Source organism: Panthera onca, chromosome E2, assembly GCF_046562875.1.
Source record: "Panthera onca isolate mPanOnc1 chromosome E2, mPanOnc1 haplotype 2, whole genome shotgun sequence".
Lineage (NCBI taxonomy): Eukaryota > Metazoa > Chordata > Mammalia > Carnivora > Felidae > Panthera > Panthera onca.
Window position 1 is genome coordinate 47,413,448 of NC_138353.1, and position 23,995 is coordinate 47,437,442.

At 42.6% G+C, this 23,995-nt stretch overlaps 1 protein-coding gene across 4 annotated transcripts; it reads right to left on the reverse strand.

Moving 5' to 3' along the window:
- Positions 1 to 2,749: 2,749 nt before the first annotated feature.
- On the reverse strand, positions 2,750 to 14,386 carry CHST4 (carbohydrate sulfotransferase 4). 4 transcript variants are annotated; one of them, XM_060650238.2, is made up of 3 exons: positions 14,068 to 14,386; positions 10,001 to 10,144; positions 2,750 to 5,079 (listed from the first exon to the last, which is right to left on the reverse strand). In XM_060650238.2, exon 3 carries the CDS (start codon positions 5,062 to 5,064, stop codon positions 3,928 to 3,930), a length of 1,137 nt encoding a protein of 378 aa, XP_060506221.1. In that variant the 5' UTR covers positions 5,065 to 5,079; positions 10,001 to 10,144; positions 14,068 to 14,386; the 3' UTR covers positions 2,750 to 3,927. The 4 variants fall into 4 exon arrangements, with proteins under 4 accessions (XP_060506221.1, XP_060506222.1, XP_060506220.1 ...); XM_060650239.2 differs by lacking the exon at positions 14,068 to 14,386 and adding an exon at positions 13,886 to 14,061; XM_060650237.2 differs by lacking the exon at positions 10,001 to 10,144.
- Positions 14,387 to 23,995: the final 9,609 nt, after the last annotated feature.

Below are 23,995 nucleotides of genomic sequence, written 5' to 3' on the forward strand. Positions count from 1 at the left end.
AGTAGCTGGGAATGGAGCTAAGTGTCAGGAACAGTGGTCTAGATCATGCGTTCTCAGTGGAGCTGCCATTGCCACCAATGGGTTAAAAAGTGGTTTGTGGGGGGCAAAATATGTAGGTATTACAGTGATTTGTGACCATTTGGAGGGCCATAAAAACTACATAAAAATATGCAGTAAATTTGTGGTATTGACATTCATGGTAGAGGACGATTGGAACAAAAATGTCTGCCATAGGCTTGCCAACAGTGGGAGGTGATAATGGGGAAAAGGTTGGGGGACCATGGTTTAGCTACCATAGTGCCTGTGGAACTTTTTGACATTCATGAGTGATTCTTCTGTTCCCAGACATTTTAGACAGCTTGTTTGTCAAAGTGCAGTGTCTGCTTCTTGCTTCCTTTGTCCTGCCCATCCTCCTCGAGAACCTAAAGGACTATGTTTTGCCTCTTTGAAGTCTTCTCTTCTAGCCACAGCTGACTGAATTAGAGTGGATAGAAGTCAAGACCAGTTAAGGCATAGACTGGTCAGTGCATGACTGGTCTCAGGAAGCCTGCCTGTGCTCCCTTCCTCTCGTCAGACCCCTGTGATGCTGCTCTGTATTTTTATAATGTCTCTTGCACTACTTACTCCCTTTAAGATGATTTGAGTGAGTGCCAGAAGAGCCCTGGTTGTGACATCTGCCCAGTCAGGACGCTTGGCCTAGGGGTGTACTATTTGATCAAGACTGTGACCGAATGAGGATAGAAGAGAAATCTGTTTGAGTCATTGGCTCTTCATACTGCTTATATTCACCATCTGATGAATGTAGAATAAGGTTTCTCAACACCTGTACTACTGACATTTTGGACCAGAGAATTTTTTGTTGAGGGTGGGAGTGGGGGCTCTCCTGTACACGATAGGATGTTTAGTAGCATCCTGGCCACTCCCCACTAGATGCCAGTAACACCCCACCCCACCGGTTCTGACAACCAAAAATGTCTCTAGAAATCACCCAATGTCCTCTGGGAAACAAAATTGCCTTGGGTTGAAAACAACTGATATATATAAACTAGACTATCAGAGAGTTATAAATCTAATTGTATCATTATGATCAGAAACGCCATAAAGGGCTCTGGATCTGCTGTTGAGCATCACCTTAATAAGGATGTTACCAGAAATGATGGAAGATAGTCCTTGAGAAGGCTAAAACCAGTGTCGTTATCAAGATATTCACAACTACCCCTTAGTGAGTGCTTGCTTATGTGACAGATGCTTGCTAAGCGTGTTTCATATATTAACTCATCAGCCCTCCCAAGGGTTGCCAGAAGTCACTGCCACCCTTATTACACCTACCCTACAGTTGAGGGAACTGAGGCATGGAGATGTTAATGGTCACCCAGCTGGTAGGGTTACCCAGGCAGCATGGTTCTGGAGCCCATGCACTCATGAGAACATAACGATTCCTTAGGAGAAGGAAAAGCAATCAGCTCTGTACTCCAGGATCCCACAGAAGTGGTTCCTAAGGAAGTTGCTAACTTTAAGACAATTCAGGTGGAGGCTGGAATTTCAAAGGGGAAACCAGAGGTGGTTGAGTCTATTGCTGTCTTCCCCTGCTCCCCGCCAATGATCTTCACTCTGTTTGCACCATAACCTACTGCTCTGGACTTATTTCCAATGCTAGAGAAATTTCACTCTTTCACAGTTTTGGAAGGTTTGTAGAGGCAAGTAGCATTTGCTTGGAAGATCCTAGGCTCTTAAGGAGTGTCTAGAGTGGGTTAGGTTTGGATGTTAGAATAAATTCACTCCATTAGAGCCACATGTCATTGAACTTTGCCAGACCCAGCTGGCAAGGGTAGCTACTCCCATGTCACCAGTGCTACCACAGCCCGAGAGCTCCTCGGCAGAATCAAGTGTGAGAATTCCCATCTGACATCGGGCACACTTTATGGAGTGAGGACCATGTCCAAAGGGGGAGTGGGAAAAAAGGAAAGATGAAATGATGGTATCTTTCAGATTTGGCCAAGGTGAAATACTAAACAAGTTAGGACTCTGAGATTCCCTGGAGTTCCAGACAGATACAGACCTTTTTCCTATTCCTTCCAACTTGAGGACAGTACAATGTCAAAAGTATGCAACATGGATACTTGGCATATGCTGAAAAGACATCTGTCTTGGAGCAGGAAGGCAAACAGTGCTGCTGCCCCATGCAGGGTGTGGTCTTGCCAGGCTGGCCATGAAAGAATCATCAGGGTTGCTTGATCAACATACAGAAGCCCAGCCTCCACTGTGACAGATTCCAATTCCAGCAGATCTCAGGTGGGGCATAGCAAAATGAATGTCTAACAGTAGATTCTGATGCATAACTAGACTAGGGGGTGCTGCAAAGACTGGGAGAAACAACCTCTGTTATGTGGACAAGTGACCAAGAAGAGGTGAAAAGTGCCAGCTATCCTAGACCTGAGGTCATCTGGCTGAGGATCACATTAAAGAACCCTTTGTTTGGGTGAGCTCAAGCCCCGCTTTGGATGAGCCCCGCTTCCCTCTCTCATTCTCTCTCTCAAAAAATAAAAAGGAAGGAAGGAAGGAAGGAAGGAAGGAAGGAAGGAAGGAGGGAAGGAGGGGAGGAGGGGAGAAAGGGAGGGAGGGAGGGAGGAAGGAAGGAAGAAAGAAAGAAAGAAAGAAAGAAAGAAAGAAAGAAAGAAAGAAAGAAAGAAAAAGAAAACCCTTTGCCCAGACCCTTGAGTGATATATACAATATTATAGCAACTCACACCCTGCACAAGAACGGGAGTCTGGCTTAGTTGCTGATTGTCTACTTTCTACAGATTCTTTTTTTTTTTTTTAAGTCTATCTTATTTATTTTGAGAGAGAGTGTGTGTGTGAGAAGAAGGGCAGAGAGAGAGGGAGAGAGAGAATCCCAAACAGGGGAATCTTGACACAGGGCTCGATCGCACAAACCATGAGACCATGACCTGAACTGAAATCAAGAGATGGACGATCAACTGACTGAGCCACCCAGGTGCCCCAGCAACAACAGATTCGTAAGAACATAATGTGATGGTCAGTATTGATCAGTTTGGACTCAGTTTATCATCTGACACCGAACACTGTCTTAGCATTTTTTTTAATGTGTGGGTAATAGATAATAGAAAAAGTATTTTTAAAAATCTATAAAGATGTTTGTGCTATCAGGTTAGGATTCTATAAGAATTAGTGTTTATTACTAAGTAAGTACAAAGCATAAAAGGGGAAACTCCAACCAGAATCCTATTTGGAATTTTAGTGTTAACAGATGGCGGCTTCACAAGTCAAAATCTTCTAGGTGATAGGAAAACACTGAGGGGAAATGATGTCCACAGGGGGCCCAGCCACACCATGAGTTTAAGAGCTCGCTCTGTTTGCTGTGCAGAGATCTTACTTTGTATTTGTGACAACTGATAGCTGTGATGGCCAGGCTCACCAGTAAGCATCCAACCCTGTTCTCTGTTCCCTTTTTGAATCTACCAGAAGCTCCATGGGCTCAGAGTTCATATCCCTGTGGAATATTCTGGTGGGCTCTTTGGCAGAAGACCCATTTCACTGGTTTTCCTGTCCCACTGGGGACAGAGAAGTTTATGGATTTACTCCACTGATACTGTGTGGTGTCAAATAGGGCCCCAGGCCCCAAAGTCTTTGAGGTATACACAGATAGGAGGGCCAAGAAGAGAAGAAAGGTGATACTTCTTTTTCAGCACTGTAATGTGCTGCTCATATAGGTTCCTGAATCTCTTCTTGGCATGAGTAGAGACAGAGATCTCCTAGCTTGAACATGTGTGGGCACAACCCATGCTCACATGTACACTGACAGAAATGTAATTAAGGCTCAGAAGACTTCAGTTAACGTGGCTGAGGCTGGTGCCAAGTGGGGACACAGTCTCCTCAACCCTCTTGGTAGACTTACTTGGAGGGGGTCTAAGTAGACAGAAGATCCAGTGACAGGTTTCTCTGCTCTTGCTCAGATCTGACAAGGTGGTAGCCCAGCAAAGTCATGGTATCATTGCAGACTTTTTGAAGTCGAGAAACCTTTGCATAAGGCAAGGTCCAGCGCCAGGCCTGAGAGACGTTGAGGGCATTCCTGGCATTAGTGTGGAAGGCATGACTACCCATGCCCTTGCCTCGAGTGCTGTTGTACACCCAGGTCTGGAGCTGGGGCAAGAATTTCAACCCCACAAATTTATACATTTGGTCAGTACGGCCAAGGGGGTCCCGGACCAGGTCCTCATAGCGTATGAGCATGTAGCGTTGCCTCAGAGCTGTGGGCAAGGACTGCACAGCCTTGTAGATCTCCATCTGGCTTTGGCAGATGACCTGCATCACATAGTAGGGCTGGTCCTCCTTCTTGAGTTTCTCCCCCTGCTGCCCCATCACAATGCGGCTGTCAGTCATGAGTTCCTCTGTGGTGTGTTCTCGAGAACGGAACACTGCCCGGGGGTCCCGCACCAGGTGCACGATGTGCAGATTGAGGGAAGGGTCTCTCAGCAGTGGGTAGAGCACTTGCAGATTGAAGAAGCGCACCTCCTTGAGCACCACGTGGCTATAGGAGCGACAGGCCTTCTCTACCACCTCAAAAGGCTGTTTACTGCACAGAAGTTTGCAGTGAGCCTGGGGTATGATCATATCCCGCGAGAACACATTGCAGGCAGGCGGGGAACACAGGGCCCGGCTGCCCTCCCACTGGAAGAGACTGGACTGTCTCCGAGGACCAGGTTTCATGTAGGCATCAAAGACACTCATGTCACACAGAAAAATGGCACGTATCAGATCCCTGGCCGCCATATGCAGCCTCCAGGCAGTGCTCTCTGTGAAGGTCATCCAGATGTGCCAGGCAGGTTCCATCAGGTAGAAGACATCCGGGTGCTGCCCAAAAAGCTGTCCCACAAAAGAGGAGCCAGAGCGCCAGGAAGACAGGACCAGCACATGCATGGGCTTGGGCTCCTCCTTCGTGGACAGGGAGTTGAAGTTGTGGCCATATAGATGGAATAATAGAGCAAAGATGGCCATCTGGGAAACCAGGAACAGCAGTGGCCTCATTTTTTTTGGCAGCATCATGCTGAAGTGGAGGACCTTAAGGAACAAGCAGAAGGGCTGTGTTAGGCTTCTGTTTTGGTGTCTGCCTTCCATCCGCTTTTATTCCCTAACCCCGAGCAAGGAGCAGCTAGAGTGCTGGAAATTTCTGACAACCAACTGCACAGATCCTTCTCTGAATCAATCCCTGTCCCTTGCAGTTAGTGTGTCAGTAAGTTCTATTTATCTTAGGCTCTTTACTTCCTCCCTGCTGGTCTTTCTTTTCCAGTGACCTACCAAAAATGACTGAGCTCAGTCATATTTGATCAACGTAGAGGAACAGCTCCACCCTGGCACCTTGGTGATACGCATGTTTCTACACGGGCCACTTAGGTAAAGCTTAACCATAGTCTGACCCAAGTTTTGGTTAAATGTCCTTCTGAAACTAAGGGAGATCAGCTGACTTATGAAGAATTACCTCACCCACCTCCCCTATCTTGAGGGAGGTTGCCATAGGCCATTTCTCATTACCTTCCTTCATCTCAAGCAAGCACAGGACTTTCAATCCCCTGAACAATATGGTTGCAGGCTATAAAAGTGCTTGGCTTGAGTTTGGAGTTGTCTCCTCAGTGGCAGAGCCAAGTATCCATGGCACCTGTCATCTGGTCCCCTCTGGCTTGGTCTCATCCTGTGGGACTAGGGACATAAGGAAGTGACCCAATGCTGACCTTACATCTGAATCTATATGTCTTGAAGTGTTGTCTCTTTAATAGCCAACCCTATGGACGTTGTGGCAAGCCAACCTAAGAGCTGTGGCCTGTTAGCCACTGTGCTGCTGCTTGGGGGAATATTTAACTGCTTGACACAACCTAATCAGGGCTGCTCAGTATAGATGGCCAGGTTGTATACTGTACAACCCTAGGGAATGCCACCTCATTAGAACTTTAAGATATTTATTATTTAAAATTATTTAAAAAAAAAATCTTTAAAACTCTGAGGGACACCTGGGTGGCTCAGTCAGTTAAGTGTCCTACTCTTGATTTTGGCTCAGGTCATGATCTCATAGTTTGTGGGATTGAGCCCCTTGTCGGGCTCTGCACTTACAACACAGAGCCTGCTTGAGATTCTCTCTCTCTGCCCCTCCCCTGTTCTCTCTCAGCCTCTCAAAATGAATAAGTAAACTTTAAAAAACAATGTTCTGGTAGGTGACAGTAAAGTATCTTAGTCCAACAGAATAAGAATGTCAGGATGATTTTCCAGCTGTTAGATGTTAAATACCTAGAGAAATTAGTTCCATTTAGTAATTCACACTAAGGCTCATATATACTGGTGGCAACCCTCAACTTAATCCCTTTATAATCAAGGCTCACTTTGTATGAAAAGACCATGGGAGTGCCCAGGTGGGTGGCTTAGCTGGTTAAGCACCCAACTCTTGATTTTGGCTCAGGTCATGATCCCAGGGTCATGGGATTGAGCCCCACGTCAGGCTCTGTGCTGAATGTGGAGCCTACTTAAGATACCTCTGCCCCTCTTGTGTGCACACACTCACTCTCTAAAAAAAAATAAAAATTATATATATATATATAATCTTTTATTTTTATATAACATATACATTTTATAATTTTATATAACATATATAACATATATGTTTATATATTTATATGTAACATATAAAATATGTTTATATATTTTATATAACATATATTTTATAATTTTATATATAATAATATATATAACATTATTTTTATATAACATATATATATATATGTTAGTGTTATGGGTTAAGATGAATCTGGATCATCATTTTGGGTGACTTCCTAGCATAAATAACTATTGAGAGATAGAATAGCTATTTCACGTAGTGTAAAATATTAATAGTAGCAAGGTACTAATTTTTGTTTTTTTTAATTTTAATTTTTATTTTTTTAAAGGTTATTTATTAAATTTTGTTTGTTTGTTTAATGTTTATTTTTGAGAGAGAGAGAGAGAGCAAGTATGAGCAGAGAAGGGGCAGAGAGAGATAGAATCCCAAGCAGGCTCCTCACTGTCAGCACAGAGCCCAACCCAGGGCTTGAGCCCATAAACTGAGATAACGACCTGAGCCAAAATCAAGAGTTAGACACCCAACTGACTGAGCTACCCAGGCACCCCAAAGATTATATTTTTAAGTAATCGCTATACCCAATGTGGGACTCGAACTCACAACCCTGAGGTCAAGAGTTGCTTACTCCACAGACTGAGCCAGCCAGGCACCCACAAGGTGCTAATTTACATATCACTACATACCTAAGATATTCTGCCTTCCAGTTTTAACAAAGAAAATGTATCTCTAAACAGTAATTGGAGCTGGATTTAGGGTTTGCTGGTTTCCTGGTGACAGGTCTTATCCCTAATTTTAAAAGTTTTTAATAAGCAATAGTCACATGGTTCAAACTGTTTTAAGAAGTATCATTATCATGGACATTAAATCCACAGACTTAGAATTTAAAAGAAGGCTTCCTACAATTCCGCATGCAGGAAGGCAATAAGGCGGGTGCTTGCCAGCCTGAGCCTGTCCTAGTCCGAGTCTTTAACAGCAAGGGGAAATACTATGACAAGCATCTGTGTCTGTGGATGAAGCCTATAGTCATAAATTAGAAAACAGCTAGAGCTCTTTGTAAACAGGGATAATGACATATCTTGACAACGGGTCACAGTATTTTCCTGGGGGAAAGAACACCTAAGAATTTTACCAGTTGCTGCATCAGTAACCTCTGTCACAGATAGGATTTTTAAAAAAAATTTTTTTTTAATGTTTACTTAGAGAGAGACAGAGACAGAGCGTGAGCCGCGGAGGGGCAGAGAGAGAGGGAGACACAGAATCCCAAGCAGGCATCAGGCTCCAAGTTGTCGGCACAGAGCCCGACACGGGGCTTGAACCCACAAACCATGAGATCATGACCTGAACCGAAGTCGGATACTCAACCGACTGAGCCACCCAGGCACCCCACGACCTGAGATCTTGACCTGACTTAAAATTGACAGTCAGATGCTTAACGGACAGAGCTATCCAGGAGCTTTCTTTTGCAAAAGTTTCAAGTGGCAGCAAAGAAATCTACAATTCTTTCTTTTGAATTCTTAAGATGGTAACTCATTATACTGAGCTGTCAGCACAGAGCCTGACATGGGGCTCAAACTCACAAACTGTGAGATCGTGACCTGAGCTGAAGTCAGACACTCAACTAATGGAGCCACCCAAGCGCCCCTGCTCACAGCTAGGATTAATCTACCAGCTGGTGTTTTGTCATTACTGTACAGTGTAAGTCTACTTCCAATACACGTCCCCTATCTGCCGATTTCCCAACTTGCCCCCAGGTAGCAACTGGGTTCATTTTTTGTCTTTGCACATGTATACATAGTCTTAATTCCCCTCCTCCCCTTTATAACAGAAAAAGTAGCAAGTTATACACACCTTGCTTTAAAAAAATTTTTTTTAACGTTAATTCATTTTTGAGACAGAGAAAAACAGAGCATGAGCAGGGGAGGGGCACAGAGCAAGGGAAAGAGACACAGAATCCAAAGCAGGCTCCAGGCCCTGCCTGAGCTGTCAGCACAGAGCTGGAAGCTGGGCTCAAATCCACAAACTGTGAAATCATGACCTGAGCCGAAGTCGGATGCTTAACTGACTGAGCCACCCAGGCGCCCCTCCACACCTTGCTTTATAAACTTTATGTTTTGCTGAACTTTCCATGGTAGCACATAAAGCATTTCCTCATTCCTTTCCTACATAGATTTCTGTTATATGGATGTACCACGATTTATTTAACTAGTTTCCTTGTGGTTAGGCTTTTGGATTGTTTCCAGCTTTTTTTGTCCTTTCAAAAACTTCAGTAGTGACCTTTATGTTCATACATCATTACATGTGTATGTAAGCTAAATCCCCAGAAATGGGATTGTGGAGTCAAAAAATATGGAAGTGTATAGCTTTGATATCTGTCACCCAGATGACCTTCATACTGATCATAAACCATCCTGTATATCCAGAGCTGCAGAGATTCTAGAGGGTAGATTTTAGAGGAGGAATTGGACAGCCACAAATATGACTCTTGAAGTTTATAACTTGCTTCCTGAAGAGATGGAGCGTGCTTTGCCAGTATGTGGGCTTCCCTTGGAAGTCCCCTGAACCTTCTGGGAAGTGCGTATTGACCCAAGCCAAACCTTGTATGGCAGGGGCACAGAAACTCTTCTCTTCCATTCATTACAACAGTGTATTTCCTCCTTGTCTGCCAGGATCCGGTGAAGATCATGTCTCCTTCATGGCCCAAATCACCGTGCTATATGCCAGGGAAATGTCAATCAGCAGTAATTCCTTTATTGGCCCTGAAGGTTATAACAGGACCAGCTAAGATATACGCTTAGGTGTTTTAAACTTGAGCCCAAGAAGAAATGATTAAAAACTAGGCTATTATTAATAATGGCCAAGAATACCCCCGTCTACCCCCACCCCCAAAGACTGAGGAAATGACGTTAGCAAGATATCTTCTCCCAGAGGTAATGTAAGTATGAAGTAAAATTGGAAAGAAGATAGGAAACAGCACAGCAAAAGAGACAAAAAGTAGAGAAGGGAAGAATTTGACCCAGGCACACTTATAAGGAAACTGATAGAAAGTTATATGGCCTATAGGCCTCTAGGGCCTATAATCAACTCAAGAAAAAGCTAGCACCTCCTAAGCATTAGGGATATAGACTTTTCAAAGTTAATACTCTCTCTCCCCCATGCTGGCTTTGGGCCAACTCAGTATCCTGAGTGGGATCAATGGCCCTGAGTCCTCCTTGCCTGCCAGTAGCTCCTGGCCTCATGCCCATTCTCTCTCAGAGCTGGAGCCAGGGCTTCTAACTCTGTCCCCAGTTGTCCTCAGGCTTTAGTTATCCATGGTTCTCAGGAATTCCCATGGAAACCCTTTGATTCTGTTCTCTCCTTTTTTTTACCATGAGCACTCACCCTGGCCAGAAAGAAAATATGCTTTCATAAAGTGAGTCCCATCTCTTGTCACTGTGTTGGGTCTAGCCAGGACAGCCAGGGAATACTGTAGGCGAAGCTCATTTCTGCAGAGACTGTAATCAGCCATAGAGATGGCTTGAGGGCCTGGGAGAAGTGAGCAGATATGGCTCCATGAAGAAAGGGCAAGTCAGGTTTTTTATGGCAATCTCTAATCTAACCACCGCCTCTCCCCCACTGTCCTGCACCAACCTCTTCTGTAGTCCTTGGAGCTGGTAGGCATTTGTGAGAAGTGTATGGCATGAGATCTCTCCATTCCAGAGACCCTAGTCCACCTTTCCAAGTGTTCTTTCCTGGCTGTTCAGTTTCTCAAATTCCACCCTTGCTGTTGTCAGAATCTGAGGTCTGCTCATTGCTAGCCTGGTCTTTGATGGTAAGTAGCCTCTGTCTTCTGTTTCTATTCTCCATCATCCACTGCTGCCAAAAACTATCATTTTAAAGCACAAATCTATTCACTCCTCTCCTTGAAATCCTTCAATAACTTTCCAGTACATATAGGAATAAATCAAAATCCCCAAGTCTTGTACCCCAGAGTCCTTCATGATCTGATCTCTGACCCCCCGTCAGTCCCCTCCTTTTTGGCACATGAGGCTCCACACTTTACTTTCAGGTCTTTCAAAGTTGCCTTGTTATTTAGAAGCCCTTCTTCCTGAGATTTAGTTGTTCCCCAAACTTTCCAGTACCATCCATCTCTCACTCTAAATAAGTGTAGGTGAATGTCTCTCCCACTGGGCCGCTGTAACTTAAGGGTAAATGGTATGTCTTATTTACGGGTACATGAAACTTATAACTGCTTAAGGCTCTTTAAACACTTGTTGAATAAATAATAGTTGGATATGGGGTGAGGCATAGTCATTGCTGGAGAGCAGATAACTGAGTGGGATTCACTGAGAGAAAGAAACTTGTGCTTTAAAATGCACAGATGTCTCTTTAGTATCAGTTACTGAAATTTAGGTGAAATACAAAAAATAATAAAATAAAGTGTAGGTGATTCCATTGAGTATTGAGCACAGAACCAATACTACCTCAATTACATGGAGCAAGATATTAAGAAAGTCAGAGGCATAGGTTTGATAATATGGTACAGTTAACCTTACTCCAAAAAAAAGTAGTTTCTACACTGAATGTGTATTAATGAAAACTAGAAAAAAATTATAAACATTAGTTTTTTTTTAATTTTTTAAAATTTATTCAGAGAAAGACAGATACCATATGTTTTCACTCTTATGTGGATCCTGAGAAACTTAACAGAAACCCATGGGGGAGGGGAAGGAAGAAAAAAAAAAGAGGTTAGAGTGGCAGAGAGCCAAAGCATAAGAAGAGACTCTTAAAAACTGAGAACAAACTGAGGGTTGACGGGAGGTGGGAGGGAGGGGAGGCTGGGTGATGGGTACTGAGGAGGGTACCTTTTGGGATGAGCACTGGGCATTGTATGGAAACCAATTTGACAATAAATTTCATATATTGAAAAAAATAAAAAATAAAAGTTTATTTTTGAGAGAGAGTCAGAGCATGAGTGGGGGAGGGGCAGAGAGAGAGAGGGAGACACTTGGTGCTGACAGTTCAGAGCCCAACGTGGGGCTCGAACTCATGGACCAAATCACGAGATCATCACAAGATCATGACGTGAGGGAAAGTCAGACACCCAACTGATGGAGCCACCCAGGTGCCCCTCATGAACATTATTTTTAAAAAATATTTATTAATAAGGAATAAAACCTGGGGTGCCTGGGTGGCTGAGCCTCCAACTTTGGCTCAGATCATGACCTCACAGTTCATGTGTTTGAGCCCCACATCAGGCTCCCTGCTGTCAGCACCGGGCCTGCTCAAATTTACCAAAAATAAATGAACATTAATGGGGCACCTGGGTGGCTCAGTCAGTTAAGCATCCGACTTCGGCTCAGGTTGTGATCTCACAATCCGTGGGTTCAAGCCCTGCATCGGGCTCTGTGCTGACAGCTCAGAGCCTGGAACCTGCTTTGGATTCTGTGTCTCCCTCTTTCTCTGCCCCTCCCCTGCTCACACTCTGTCTTTCTCTGTCTCAAAAATAAATAAACATTAAAAAAAAAAGAGAAATGAACATTAAAAAAATTTAAAAAAATTTTTTTAATGTTTTATTTTATTTTTGATAGACAGAGAGAGAGAGAGAGAGAGAGAGAGAGTGCAAGGATGGGAGGGGCAGAGAGAGAGGGAGACACAGAATCCGAAGCAGACTCTAGGCTCTGAGCTGTCAGCACAGAGCCTGATGCAGGGCTTGAACCTACAAACAGTGAAATCATGACCTGAGCAGAATTGGATGCTCAATCAACTGAGCCACCCAGCTGCGCCCACAAAAAAAATTTTTTAAAGAAGAAATAAAAACTATATTGGAGGGCATGAGACTACTCAGACTACTTCTCTTGTCTAACTAGCTCAGGCAAAGAAGAAAAAAAGGAGAAAACCCTCATCACATCCTACCATCACTGTCCCCCAAGAAGGAGCACCCATGTCAGGCTCAGGGGCCATGAGGCGCCAGGGTGGATGACCTCAGCCTGATTCCAGAGGGCCGAATAGTGGATGACCCCCAAATGGGTACTGTGTAGCCTTTTAAAAACAAAATGAAGAATTCTGAGGAAAAAATTAACAGACGGCAATTTAAGAGGCCTGGATTCCACCCATTGGCACATTCCTAATTTAGATTCCCCTGTGAGATTGTGCTCCCATAACCCGAAGTTAGAGATGGCATAAAATATTTTCACAAACCGAGAGATGAGAGCTGGCTTGGGGAAAGTGGCATCCACACATATAGCCATAAACCCAGGAAAACCATGGAGGTAAGCACCTAGGCGAAGGTGACCTTATAATAACAAACACTAACCAGACTAAAGTACAAAGAGGTCTGGACCCCAGTTCCTCACCATTGCTGTGACTCCAGTGCCAACAGTAGTGTCCGGACATAGTAGGCACTCAAGAAACATCTACTGAGTGATGACTGAATGACGAACATTTGTAGAGTAGTTTTTCCTGTTTGAGATGCCCTAATTGATCCGGGTAAGGAAGATGGGGCAAGATATTTTTATTTGGCACATATAAATGTGTTTGAATTCCAACTAGAAGTTCTAGACTTGTTTGAGTCCAAACAAGACACAAGTCTCTTCTACTCTGGCTGATGTGCTGGCTTCATAACTTAATCTTATTAACTTAATCCTATTTTACATCTGAATAGTAGCACTCCACAACTTTGAAACCCCATTTGTCAACAATCCAGCTAGATATACAGGACAGTGATAAGCCACACACCTATTTTTCAGAATAAGTAAACTGAACTTTAATTGATTGACTCAATGCTGGAAATAGCTCTACCTGAATCAGACCCCAGGTCTTTTGAGTCTCAGGTCTGAGAGCTTTCAATTATCACATCACACCTCACTTGAGCTAGAGAAAATCTACAGCTCTCTGAACCTCCTGCCTGCCACGCTCCAGCACCTGATCAGAGAAGCCACAGGAAGTATAGAAACTTGAGCTCAGAAGCCAGGATCTGAACAAGTTAGATGCATTAGGGGACCATCTACAAAACATGTATCAGGACAGCCCTACTGCCATTCTAGGCTTTTCCAGATCCTTTCAGGAATGGAGCTGCGTGGGGTTGAGGAAGGTGCTGGCAAGCAGCTTGTGCTTTTTTGAGATTTTCCAGGTGATTCTGATTTAGCCTCCCTCCACAACCCCCCCTTCTCCCATTGCCATTAAAATCCCCAGCAAAGCTGTTGGAGGTTTTCTGATACTCCGCTCCAGGAGCCCCAGGACAGTGGCTCTGCTGTGGAGGTGATAAAGAGAAAACTCTCTTCTTACCTTGATAATAGCTTAGGCTTCTCCACTGCTTTAGAGAGGCTCACTCCTAGCCAAGTCGTACTTTTCTCTTCTGACTCACCAATTCCCCTATCGGCTTCCTCTTCCTACTTGCATTTTGCATAACCGTCCCTACTCAGAACAAATTCCACTGCCCTCTCCCTTCTGCCAAAATAGTGACCCACCTTCCAAGACGGTGTTGAGAAAGCACTCACTCCTGGGTAGCCTTGATATTTAGCAGCTTTAACCCTGAGAAGACTCAAGGGCTGGGAGATTCTGCTCGAGGTTTGCCGGGAGAAGCCAAGGAGGAAGCGTTCTCCTCAGGGCTGGGAGCCGGAAAGTAGGGTCCTTGAAGGCAGCTGCAAAGGTTAACTCCCTTAGGGCAAAGTAGAAAAAGAAGAGCGAACCCTGGAGACCTGAGAGATGAGGTCGATAGGGGAATCAGACACAATTACTAACCCACAAGATCTTAAACCTTACTCTTATACCTTAATCTCATCTCTGTTGCAAAAAAAAAAAAAAAAAGAAAAAAGAAAAAAAAGAGAAAACTTGAATGCTATTTCTGGATTGTACCTGCCTGCTCACTCCACTGGATTTAGGGAGATAACATTTTTGCAGCCTCTGTGTCATGTTCAACATCTTCATTGCTTCTTACAGGAGATTATAATTAGATAATTACCTAGATGTCATAACTAAAAGTATGGGAGAACATAGATGTATTGGCATTTAGTTGGGGTACAGGAAAAATATTACCCCCTCAAGACAAAAAGAAACAAGTTATTAAAAATTATAGCTTCTTGATAGCTGTGTGTCTTTGGGCAAATCACACAACTACTCTGAACCATTTTACATGATTTTTGTGAGTGTAAACAATAGATGAGAAAACTCAAGTAAATGTAAACCATGGCCAAAATGCCACTGAAATGCATTCAGACATCTGGCTAAGTCCTTCCACCCCTCTGAGCCCTAGAATATCAGTGTCAAATATGTATCTACTTTATTGAATTCTTGTGAATGTTAGGGTAGGATTAATGCCTGCAACACCCCTAATACAATGTTATGACAATGATGAGTTAAAAAGTGGTAGTTAATCCCAATACCTCTTTCTTCTTGCTCAGTTTCTGGCTCATTTTCTAGACTTTGAAAGAACAGGCAGGGAGTTAATAGGAGTTCTAGGATAATCTAGGAAATATCTTTGCTGATTTCCATTGACTGAGCTACCCAAGGCCTCGTCATTGACACAGATGACCAACCTGTAGTAGTAGGATTTTAATTGTGTGACTCTCCGTCTCTCCCAATTTCTCCCTGGAAAGGAGAAGAGAAATTTTTCTTTCTCAAAGTGATTCCATGCTGAGATGTAAATTGAAGAGCCAGAACTGAGCGGTTGGTGGTTTTGCTTTTTATTCTTTTTTTTTTTTTAATGTTTATTTATTTTTGAGAGAGAGGGAGAGACACAGTGTGAGCGGGGGAGGGGCAGAGAGAAAGGGAGACAGAATCTGAAGCAGGTTCCAGGCTCTGTCAGCACAGAGCCAGAGGCGGGGCTCACACCCATGAACCATGAGATCAAGACCTGAGGGGGAAGTCAGATGCTTAACGTATTGAGTGACCCGGTCGCCCCTATTCTTATTATAAAAGTAGTACTGTTCATTATTAAAAATTTGAAAAATACAAAATCTCTAAGGAAAACAATATAGATCCCTTTACATTTTGCTGCCCAGAGAAAACCACTGTTGATCTTTTCTCCCCCATGAATGCAGAAATCTCTATAATTGAGATCACATTGGAAAGTATAGTTTTGTGCTTGTTTTCCCTTTTCTTTATTGAAAAACATTTTATATTATTAAATTATAATAAGGGCATGACGGTACAATTTAAGAAGTAATATAAATAGGAACTACCACTTCAAAACAAAACAAAACCAGGACCTTGTCAGAGCTGTTTCAGTGTCCCCCGCCTCCCATAGTCTCACCCCACCCTAGTTACTCAGAGGTGATCACTGCCATGGTAAGTGGTTCCTTGCTTTTCCTTGTACTTTATCATCTTAAACAAGACAATTATAATTTCTCTGTTTTGACCTTTATGTAAATAGAATCAGTTTTGAACTTTGCTGTTTTCATTTCATATTATCCTTGCAAAATTCATCACGTTGTTTCATAGAGTTACAGTTTAAAAATTTGTTTTTATTATCCTTGTAACATTCTGTGTGTGAATATACCATTATTTGTCCATGGTCTTGTTAATGGACATCTGAAATGTTTGTAGTTTGGAGCTATGACTGTATATTCTTTTTTTTTTTCTTCATTAAAGATCAATATATTTGATAAACTTCTTGCAAGGTTGACAAAGAAGAGATAAAACACAAATTACTAGTAGCAAAAATTTAACAGGGAACTTGATTATAGATCCTGAAGACATTAAAAGGGTAAAGAGAATACTGTGAAAAACTCTTCACACATATATTTGACAACTTACATAAAATGGACTATTCTCTAAAAAGCATAAGGTACTACAATTCATCCAGCATAAGTTAGATAATTTGAATCATCCTGTAACTGTTACGGAAATAGAATTTCTTCTTCTTCTTCTTCTTCTTCTTTTTTTTTTGGTATTACAAAATGTTAATTAATTAATTAATTTTTAAAATTTTATTTAAAAATTTTTTTTAATTTACATCCAAATTAGTTAGCATGTAGTGCAACAGTGATTTCAGGAGTAGATTCCTTAGTGCCCCTTACCCATTTAGCCCATCCCCCCTTCCCACAACCCCTCCAGTAACCCTCAGTTTGTTCTCCATATTTATGAGTCTTCTGTTTTGTCCCCCTCCCTGTTTTTATATTATTTTTGTTTCCCTTCCCTTAATGTTCATCTGTTTTGTCTCTTAAAGTCCTCATATGAGTGAAGTCATATGATTTTTGTCTTTCTCTGACTAATTTCACTTAGCATAATACCCTCCAGTTCCACCCACGTAGTTGCAAATGGCAAGATTTCATTCTTTTTGATTGCCGAGTAATACTCCATTGTATATATATATACCACATATATTATCCATTTGTCCATCGATGGACATCTGGGCTCTTTCCATACTTTGGCTGTTGTTGATAGTGCTGCTATAAACATGGGGGTGCATGTGTCCCTTCGAAACAGCACACCTGTATCCCTTGGATAAGTGCCTAGTAGTGCAATTGCTGGGTCGTAGGGTAGTTCTATTTTTAGTTTTTTGAGGAACCTCCATACTGTTTTCCAGAGTGGCTGCACCAGCTTGCATTCCCATATAACTGAATATTCTCAACATGCCTCCTGGCATGCATTTACACAAGTGTCTCTAGGGGATGCTGGGACAGAGGGGTGTTTGGCTCAGATTTTTCCACCTCATACAATGTAATAATCATTTATGCATGTAAACAAATATTAATGGGAGACATTACTTTGAAATGATTTGTCAAAGCCAATGTTCCAGTGCTCTGTCAGGCATTTAGATTGTTCCCAGTTTCCCTATTACATATAACACTGTGATGGATACGATGACCTTAACAATTAATGAAACACCTGGCATAATTCTCAGTACAAGTAGCTGCCCCACCTCTTTCCTTACATGTAATACCACAGATCTTAGCCTCTTTAGTTTGTGACTCATAAATCAGGAAGAATTTTTGGAAAGTCTCGGCTGGGAGCAGCCATTAAGAAATAGGTATTCACAGGGCGTCTGCTTGGCTCAGTTAGTTAAGCGTCTTACTCCATCCGGATCAAGTCATGATCTCAAGTTTGTGAGTTCGAGCCCCGTGTCGGGCTTTCTGCTGTCAGTACAGAGCCCATTTTGGATCCTCTGTGCCCTTCTGCCTCTGCCCCTCCCGCACTTGTTTTCTTTCTCTCTCTCTCTCTCAAAAAAAAAAAAAAAAAAAAAAAAAGAAGAAGAAGAAAAGAAAAGAAAAGAAAAGAAGAAAAATAGGTGTTCACAGTAATAAAAAACCCAGGGTATCCAAAACCCAAAACAGAGGGCATTCCCAGTAAGGAATTAGGAAACGTGAAGACTATGAAAGAGACTAAAAGCTCCTGCTTGTTCAGGGCTGGCTACAAGCTAAACCCTGCACTTCATGCTTATTTGGATCATAATATTGTTGTCTTTGCTGTGGCCTTGGGAGATAAGTTCCGTATTTTCCAGATGACAGAATAGAGGCATGGAGAAGCTAAACAGTGTATCCACAATTGCATGGTTTGTAGGGGAAAAGTCTACATCTCAGCTCTGGTCTGATATCAAAGTCCAGGCTTACTCATCAGGCAATGCTGCCTCTATGAATGATCATGGACAGGACTATTGAGTCTATTCTCTTTTGCTGTGCTCCTAAGAGTAGTTCACAGTTCATTCAGGGCAGAACTCTTTCTATAGTTATAGGAATAGAAATTTAATCTTCATAAAGAGGAAAGAACTGCCCAAATTCCCTACATCACCATGTAATCCTCAGTCCTTGAAGACCTTGTGGGGGATTCTACTAGCCTCATGTAAAAGGGAAAAAGAGAGAAACTAGGTCTTTGTCAATGATGAACCCTGATAATTTTAATCCAGCCTTTTCTGCTGTTCTTTTCATGCTTTTCTGAAGCCTTCCCAAATATAATGAGGGCATTCAATAATTCATATCACCCACCATCTTTTTCTTGATAGGAATTTGTGCTGGTAGAATGCCAACCAGCTAAAGAAAAGCCTCCTTTGGTTACTAGCATCTGGTGGTAGTCAGCATGTTCAGATATGTGTCTTCTAAGAGTCTACAGTGTTCCACAGCACCAAAAGAAATTTGAATGTGGATATCTGATATCCAAGCCTTCTTACAGAACTTTTATAGAGAAAAACACCATTTTTGTAAGTCAGCACCATCCATAGAACTTTCTGTGACAAAGAAATGTTACGTGTGTGCACTAACACAGCAGCCACTACCACATGAGACCACGGAACACTTGAAATGTGGCAAATGGACCATATTAGAAAATTCAGTTAAAGTTGTATGGATTCACTCTCTTTCTTTTTGAGTGTCAGAAAATCTGATGAAAGATAAATACCATCTGTCTAGAAAAATGTACATTTGATCATCATATAAACACAAAATTATATCAACTTGCAATATCCAATTACCTTAAGAATCCTGGCAAGAGGTTGTGTGTACTTTAGGTGTTTCTCAAAGCATGATTTCAAAAGAGTTGTCTCCCAGGGCCCTCTGTTCAGCAGAGCTTTGTGTCCATCCATCCCTCTATCCCTTGGACTTTTGCCATCTTTATAGTCTGGGGACCTACTCAAATGGTAAAGAGTCAGCCACTGAGCCAGAGTCTGATTTTCTCAGAAGTCAGGAAGAATCTTTCCACTGGTTATACTATTCATCCCTATCTTTACCCAGACCATCACTCCCCGTGTACTAGGATTGGAGTTTCTTCACTGCTGTACTTGGCTACATGTCTTTCCTGTTCACTGTCATGTTAAAAGAATAGCAGGCTTTCCTTGAGTGCATTTTCACACGAGGGCTCCAGAATTCTGTGCTTTTTCTCAGTATGCCTCAGTCTGCAATATGAATGTCAAGACCTGAAACTTGAGTGACATTATACTCCCTGCATTGGTCATCAGCCCTATGTTACTTACCAAAGCCTAGCGTCAGGACTGGTGAGGGTATTGGCTGGATTTAGAGAATAGATTCTGGAGGACTAGAACTTTCTGCTGGTTAAACATCTGCAGGCTACAGAGGTTGGACCTCAGCATCCTAGGGAGCCAACACCTTCTGAAAAAGTGTGCCAGGAAGGGAATTTTGATTGCTATAAATCCTATTATCAAATGGACAATGCCTTCAGTAGAACCTGCTTCCGTGAGGTGGGCCCTGGGGGTGGACACCTGGCTGGGGATTCCCTTGGCCCTTATCTCTGTGTTTGAAAGTATTCGTTTCAATAGTAGGAGAACAAGTTGGGTTAGGGTAGGTCAGGATGAGGGAAAAGGTAAACATGGCGTTAAGTTTCTTGTTGATGCTTACTTTCTTGAGGCCCCTTAATAGGACAGAGAGGGTGAGAAAATGGGGAATAAAGAGGAGTTCCTCATAAAGCTCAATTTTATATGCTGTTGGTGGTTCAAGAGTTTGTCATTATTGGACAGTGCATGCCTTATCTGGAATTGGGCCAGAATATGATCTGAGAATTCTACCTCCAGGCTTTCAAAAGATCTTCACAGATTGACATAGGTGATCCATGATGACCTAGTCAGGGAGTTTCTGGGGATGAAACCTGGGGAGAATAAAGAGGTGTTTTCTGGTGGGTTCCAACCCCATGTATCACACTGATCACCAGGTCTGTCTGTTCTACCCCTATATAACTCACATTTGCTTCCGTTTTCTTTTTGTCCACAGACACTGTATTTGCTCAGGCTCTCAATTTTTCTGGCCTGAATTTCCACCAAAAGCCCTTCAGCTCTTCCCTCAACCTCCAATCCTACCCACTCCAGTCTACCTCCTCCACCCTACAGCTAGAGTGAGCTTTCATTTTATGGCTCTAATCCCAATCACTTCTCCGATGAAAAGTTGCAATGGAGCTCATTATAGACAAGGTGAAAATTTTTTGGCATGCCATTAAGCACCTTTTAAGAGTGGGTGTCTCTCTACTCTCCATCATAATCTTCTTTATGCAATAAATTCCAAAAATATTTGTTTGTTGCTTATTACACACCAGGATTTGCTGTAGGCCCTAAAAGCAGCAGTGAACAAAGGAGAAAAATCCCTGCCTTTGTGGAGCTTGCATTCTACTGGATGGGGACAAGCATGTAAATAAAATGTGTAGTTTATCCGATTGCAGTAAGTGATATGAAGAAAAATAAGAAAAGAAGAGAGAGATTGTGACACGGGTGGGGGTTATTCCAATTTTAAATTGTGGGATCAGAGAAAGTAACATTTTGGTGAGGACTTGAAGGAGGTGAGGGGGAAAATCAAACAAAATATTTCAGGAAAGACCATTCCAAGCAAAGAAAACAGGCAAGTGCAATGGTACTAAGCTAGGAATCACAAGGAAAGCAGTGTGACTAATCAGAGTGAGTAATAGGGGAGTAAACAAGGAAGTTGAGTGTTTGTCTTTATTAGTGGGAGTTTGACTCCCACTTGGGATGAAATGGGAAGCTACTGGAGGGTATGAATTTGGGAATGACTTATATTCTAAAAGGATCATTTGGGATACAGTGAGGGGAATAAACAGTTAAGGGCAGAAGATGGGAGATCAGTTAGGAAGCTAGGCAAGAGACCAGTGGCCTGGATCAGGGTAGTAGCAGTGAAGGTAGTGGATTCCACAGTATCTATTAAAACATATATTTTAAAGGTAGTCAAATAATTCACTGATGGATCAGATTTGGGGATAAGAGTAAGAGAGGGAGTCTGGGCCAACTCAAGGATATGGTTGCCATTTTCAAAAATGGGAAGAATTAGGTTTAGGGGTGGAAATCAGGAGTTTTTATTTGAGATGTGTCAATTTCAAGATGTCTGTTGGGCACCTAAGTGGGAATGTTGGAGTAGGCAGGTGAATATACAGCCTGGAGTTCAAAGGAGAGGTCCAGTCTGGAGACACACATTTGAGAGTCATCAAGATAGAGATGGTATGTAGAGCCAAGAGACTGGAGGAGAACATCTGGAAGAGTGGGAGATAGAGAAGGGAACAAAGGAAACCAGGAGAAACAGTCACTAGCAAGTTAGGAGGAAAACAAGGGGATGTGGTGTCCTGGAAGCCAGGAGGAAAAAGTATTTCAAGGAGAAAGGAGTAATCAGTTGTGATAAAACCTTCAGAAAGATTAAGAAAGATAGAGATTGGTTATTTATAACTGGATATAGCAAGATGTTATTAATGATGTTGACAGGAAGACATTCTATAGAGTCATAAGCTTGAAAATCTGTTGGGAGGAAAGGAATTGGAAGTAGGGAAGATAACCAGCTATCACTGTCTGATGGAGATGAGAAATGGGACAGTAGTTGAAAGTGAGGTCAAAAGACAGTTTCTTGGTTTTTTTAATTTTAAGATGGGAGTAATTACAGCTTGTTTATTTACTGGTGGAAATGGTCCAGGACAGAGAGGAGAATGGTTAGAGTGATGGAATAAGGTGGACACAAGTGGAGAGTTGTCCCAAGTTAGAAGCACATAGAGTTCATCCTTATTAATAGGAGGGATGTAGACTATATGAGCCCAGATGCAGGTAGGTAGGGAAATGATGTTCTGGGAGTTTGTGACGATTTTCTTCTTACCGTTTTTATTTTCTCAGTGAACTAGTTAACAAGGTTGACATCTGAGTCTGAAGATAGGGAAAAATTTGTGGAAATTTTGAAGAGAGAGAAAGTATGGAATGGCCCTTTATGAGGATGGGTATGCTGGGGTAATGTAAGTAGGATTGATGGCCTTTGTGAGGTGTGTGGTCATGAACTTAAAGTGGGAGCAGTAGCATAGGTGTGTGAATGTCCCAGCCATGTTCAGCTGTTGCACTTGTGTAGACATAAGTGGAGAGTTAGATTTAATTAAGGCTTGTGTGCTGTCAGAAGAGTGTAACGAAATGAGAGAGGGGAAAGGGAACCAAGGGTGAATTCAAAAGAGTGATTGTAATAAAGGGCCATGGAATCTAAGCAGGATAAGAGGTGAAACAAGGGCTTGAGGGGAATAACTGAGCTAAGGAGGACGACAGGCTTTTTTGACCAGAGGAGGTCAAGGATTTGGGAAGTTAGTATCTTATTTATTTATTTTTAAAGTGTATTTATTTATTTTGAGAAAGAGAGCATGAATGGAGGTGGGGAAGAGAGAGAGCATCCCAAGGAGGCTCTACACTGTCAGCACAGAGACTGATGTGGGGCTTGAACTCACGAACCATGAGATCATGACCTGAGCTGAAGTCAAGAGCCAGATGCTTAACTGACTGAGCCACCCAGGTATCCCAGAAGTTAGTATTTTAGAAGGATCGTCTTTAAGGATGTTGAGATTGTGTAGGAGCTGAGTCAAAAAGTGAGAGTGGCCATATGGCTGCAATGAGGGTAGCATAGCCTGGTTAATGTCAGAATCAAAGCTGGGCAGTTGCTAGGAAGGGGGGAAGCAGAACAGTCTGGAAGCAGCAATGAGGAATATTAAAGAATAATGAAGGACACCAATTATTCCACTGTGGGAGGTGGGAGAAAAAGAGCCACAGCTTGAGAAGCAGAGGAAGCAGTGTCCCTTTAGAGCAAAAAAGTGGAGAAAAAATTCAGAGACCTTGAAAAAAGAGGGATTTTGCCACTTCCGACAATGAATTGCTGAGGGTTTCAGGAGGTGGGGGATCTGGGAAATGGGGTCAGATGTACAAGGCCATTTGGGATGAAATGCAAGGGATAAGGAACAACCTAGGATCCTGGGCTCCTTGCGTGACTGGCCTAAACCCTGATAAAGGGAATCATGATAACAGGTAATAGTGGTCTCAAGGAGGACAGTGGTGGTCAAACTGAATACTGAGGAAGGACCTGCCATGAGAGTCCAAGGTGCACCTGTTGATGTTTGGCAGTGATGATGTGGAGGCCAGGGTAAGGGTTCTGTCTTTTCCAGAGCACTTGAAACTCCAGAAATTTAGAAACTTCATCCTGGAGAGAAATAGTGTCACCACTTTTGCAATTGATGCAAAGCATCTGGAGTCAGCTTGACTGAAGGAACTGGAGTTTTCATTCAAGGAAGAAAGGGACGTAATGGTGCTTGCAGCACTAAGCAGCAGGGTAGTTCTCCAGGGTATTTTACAGGAGTTCTTGGGTGCTGACCCAAGAACATTGACAAGGCCATTTCAGTGGCTCAGTGATGCTGTTAGGTGCGATCTTTCTGTAGACCTTCAATCTGATGATTATTGTGTCATGCTTAAAAGAAGGCTGCTATACATCTAGGACTCACATCTAAATTCCAAATAGGAAATGAGGAAAAGAGATAAAGGGTGTATATATCCTATGGAGCAAAGATGTAGAAGTACTTAATAATCTCTGAAGTTCTTAGCTCGTGTGGGTTGCTCTGCTAAACATACTGTCCCTTCTGTATAATCTAGCTAACTTCCATTCTCTTTCAAGATTCAACTCAAGGGGCACCTGGGTAGCTCAGTTGGTTAAGCGTCCAACTTTGGCT

Excerpts from the sequence above, each read along its gene's own strand:
- CHST4 (XM_060650237.2), bottom strand. The coding sequence starts at position 5,064 with ATGATGCTGCCAAAAAAAATGAGGCCACTGCTGTTCCTGGTTTCCCAG.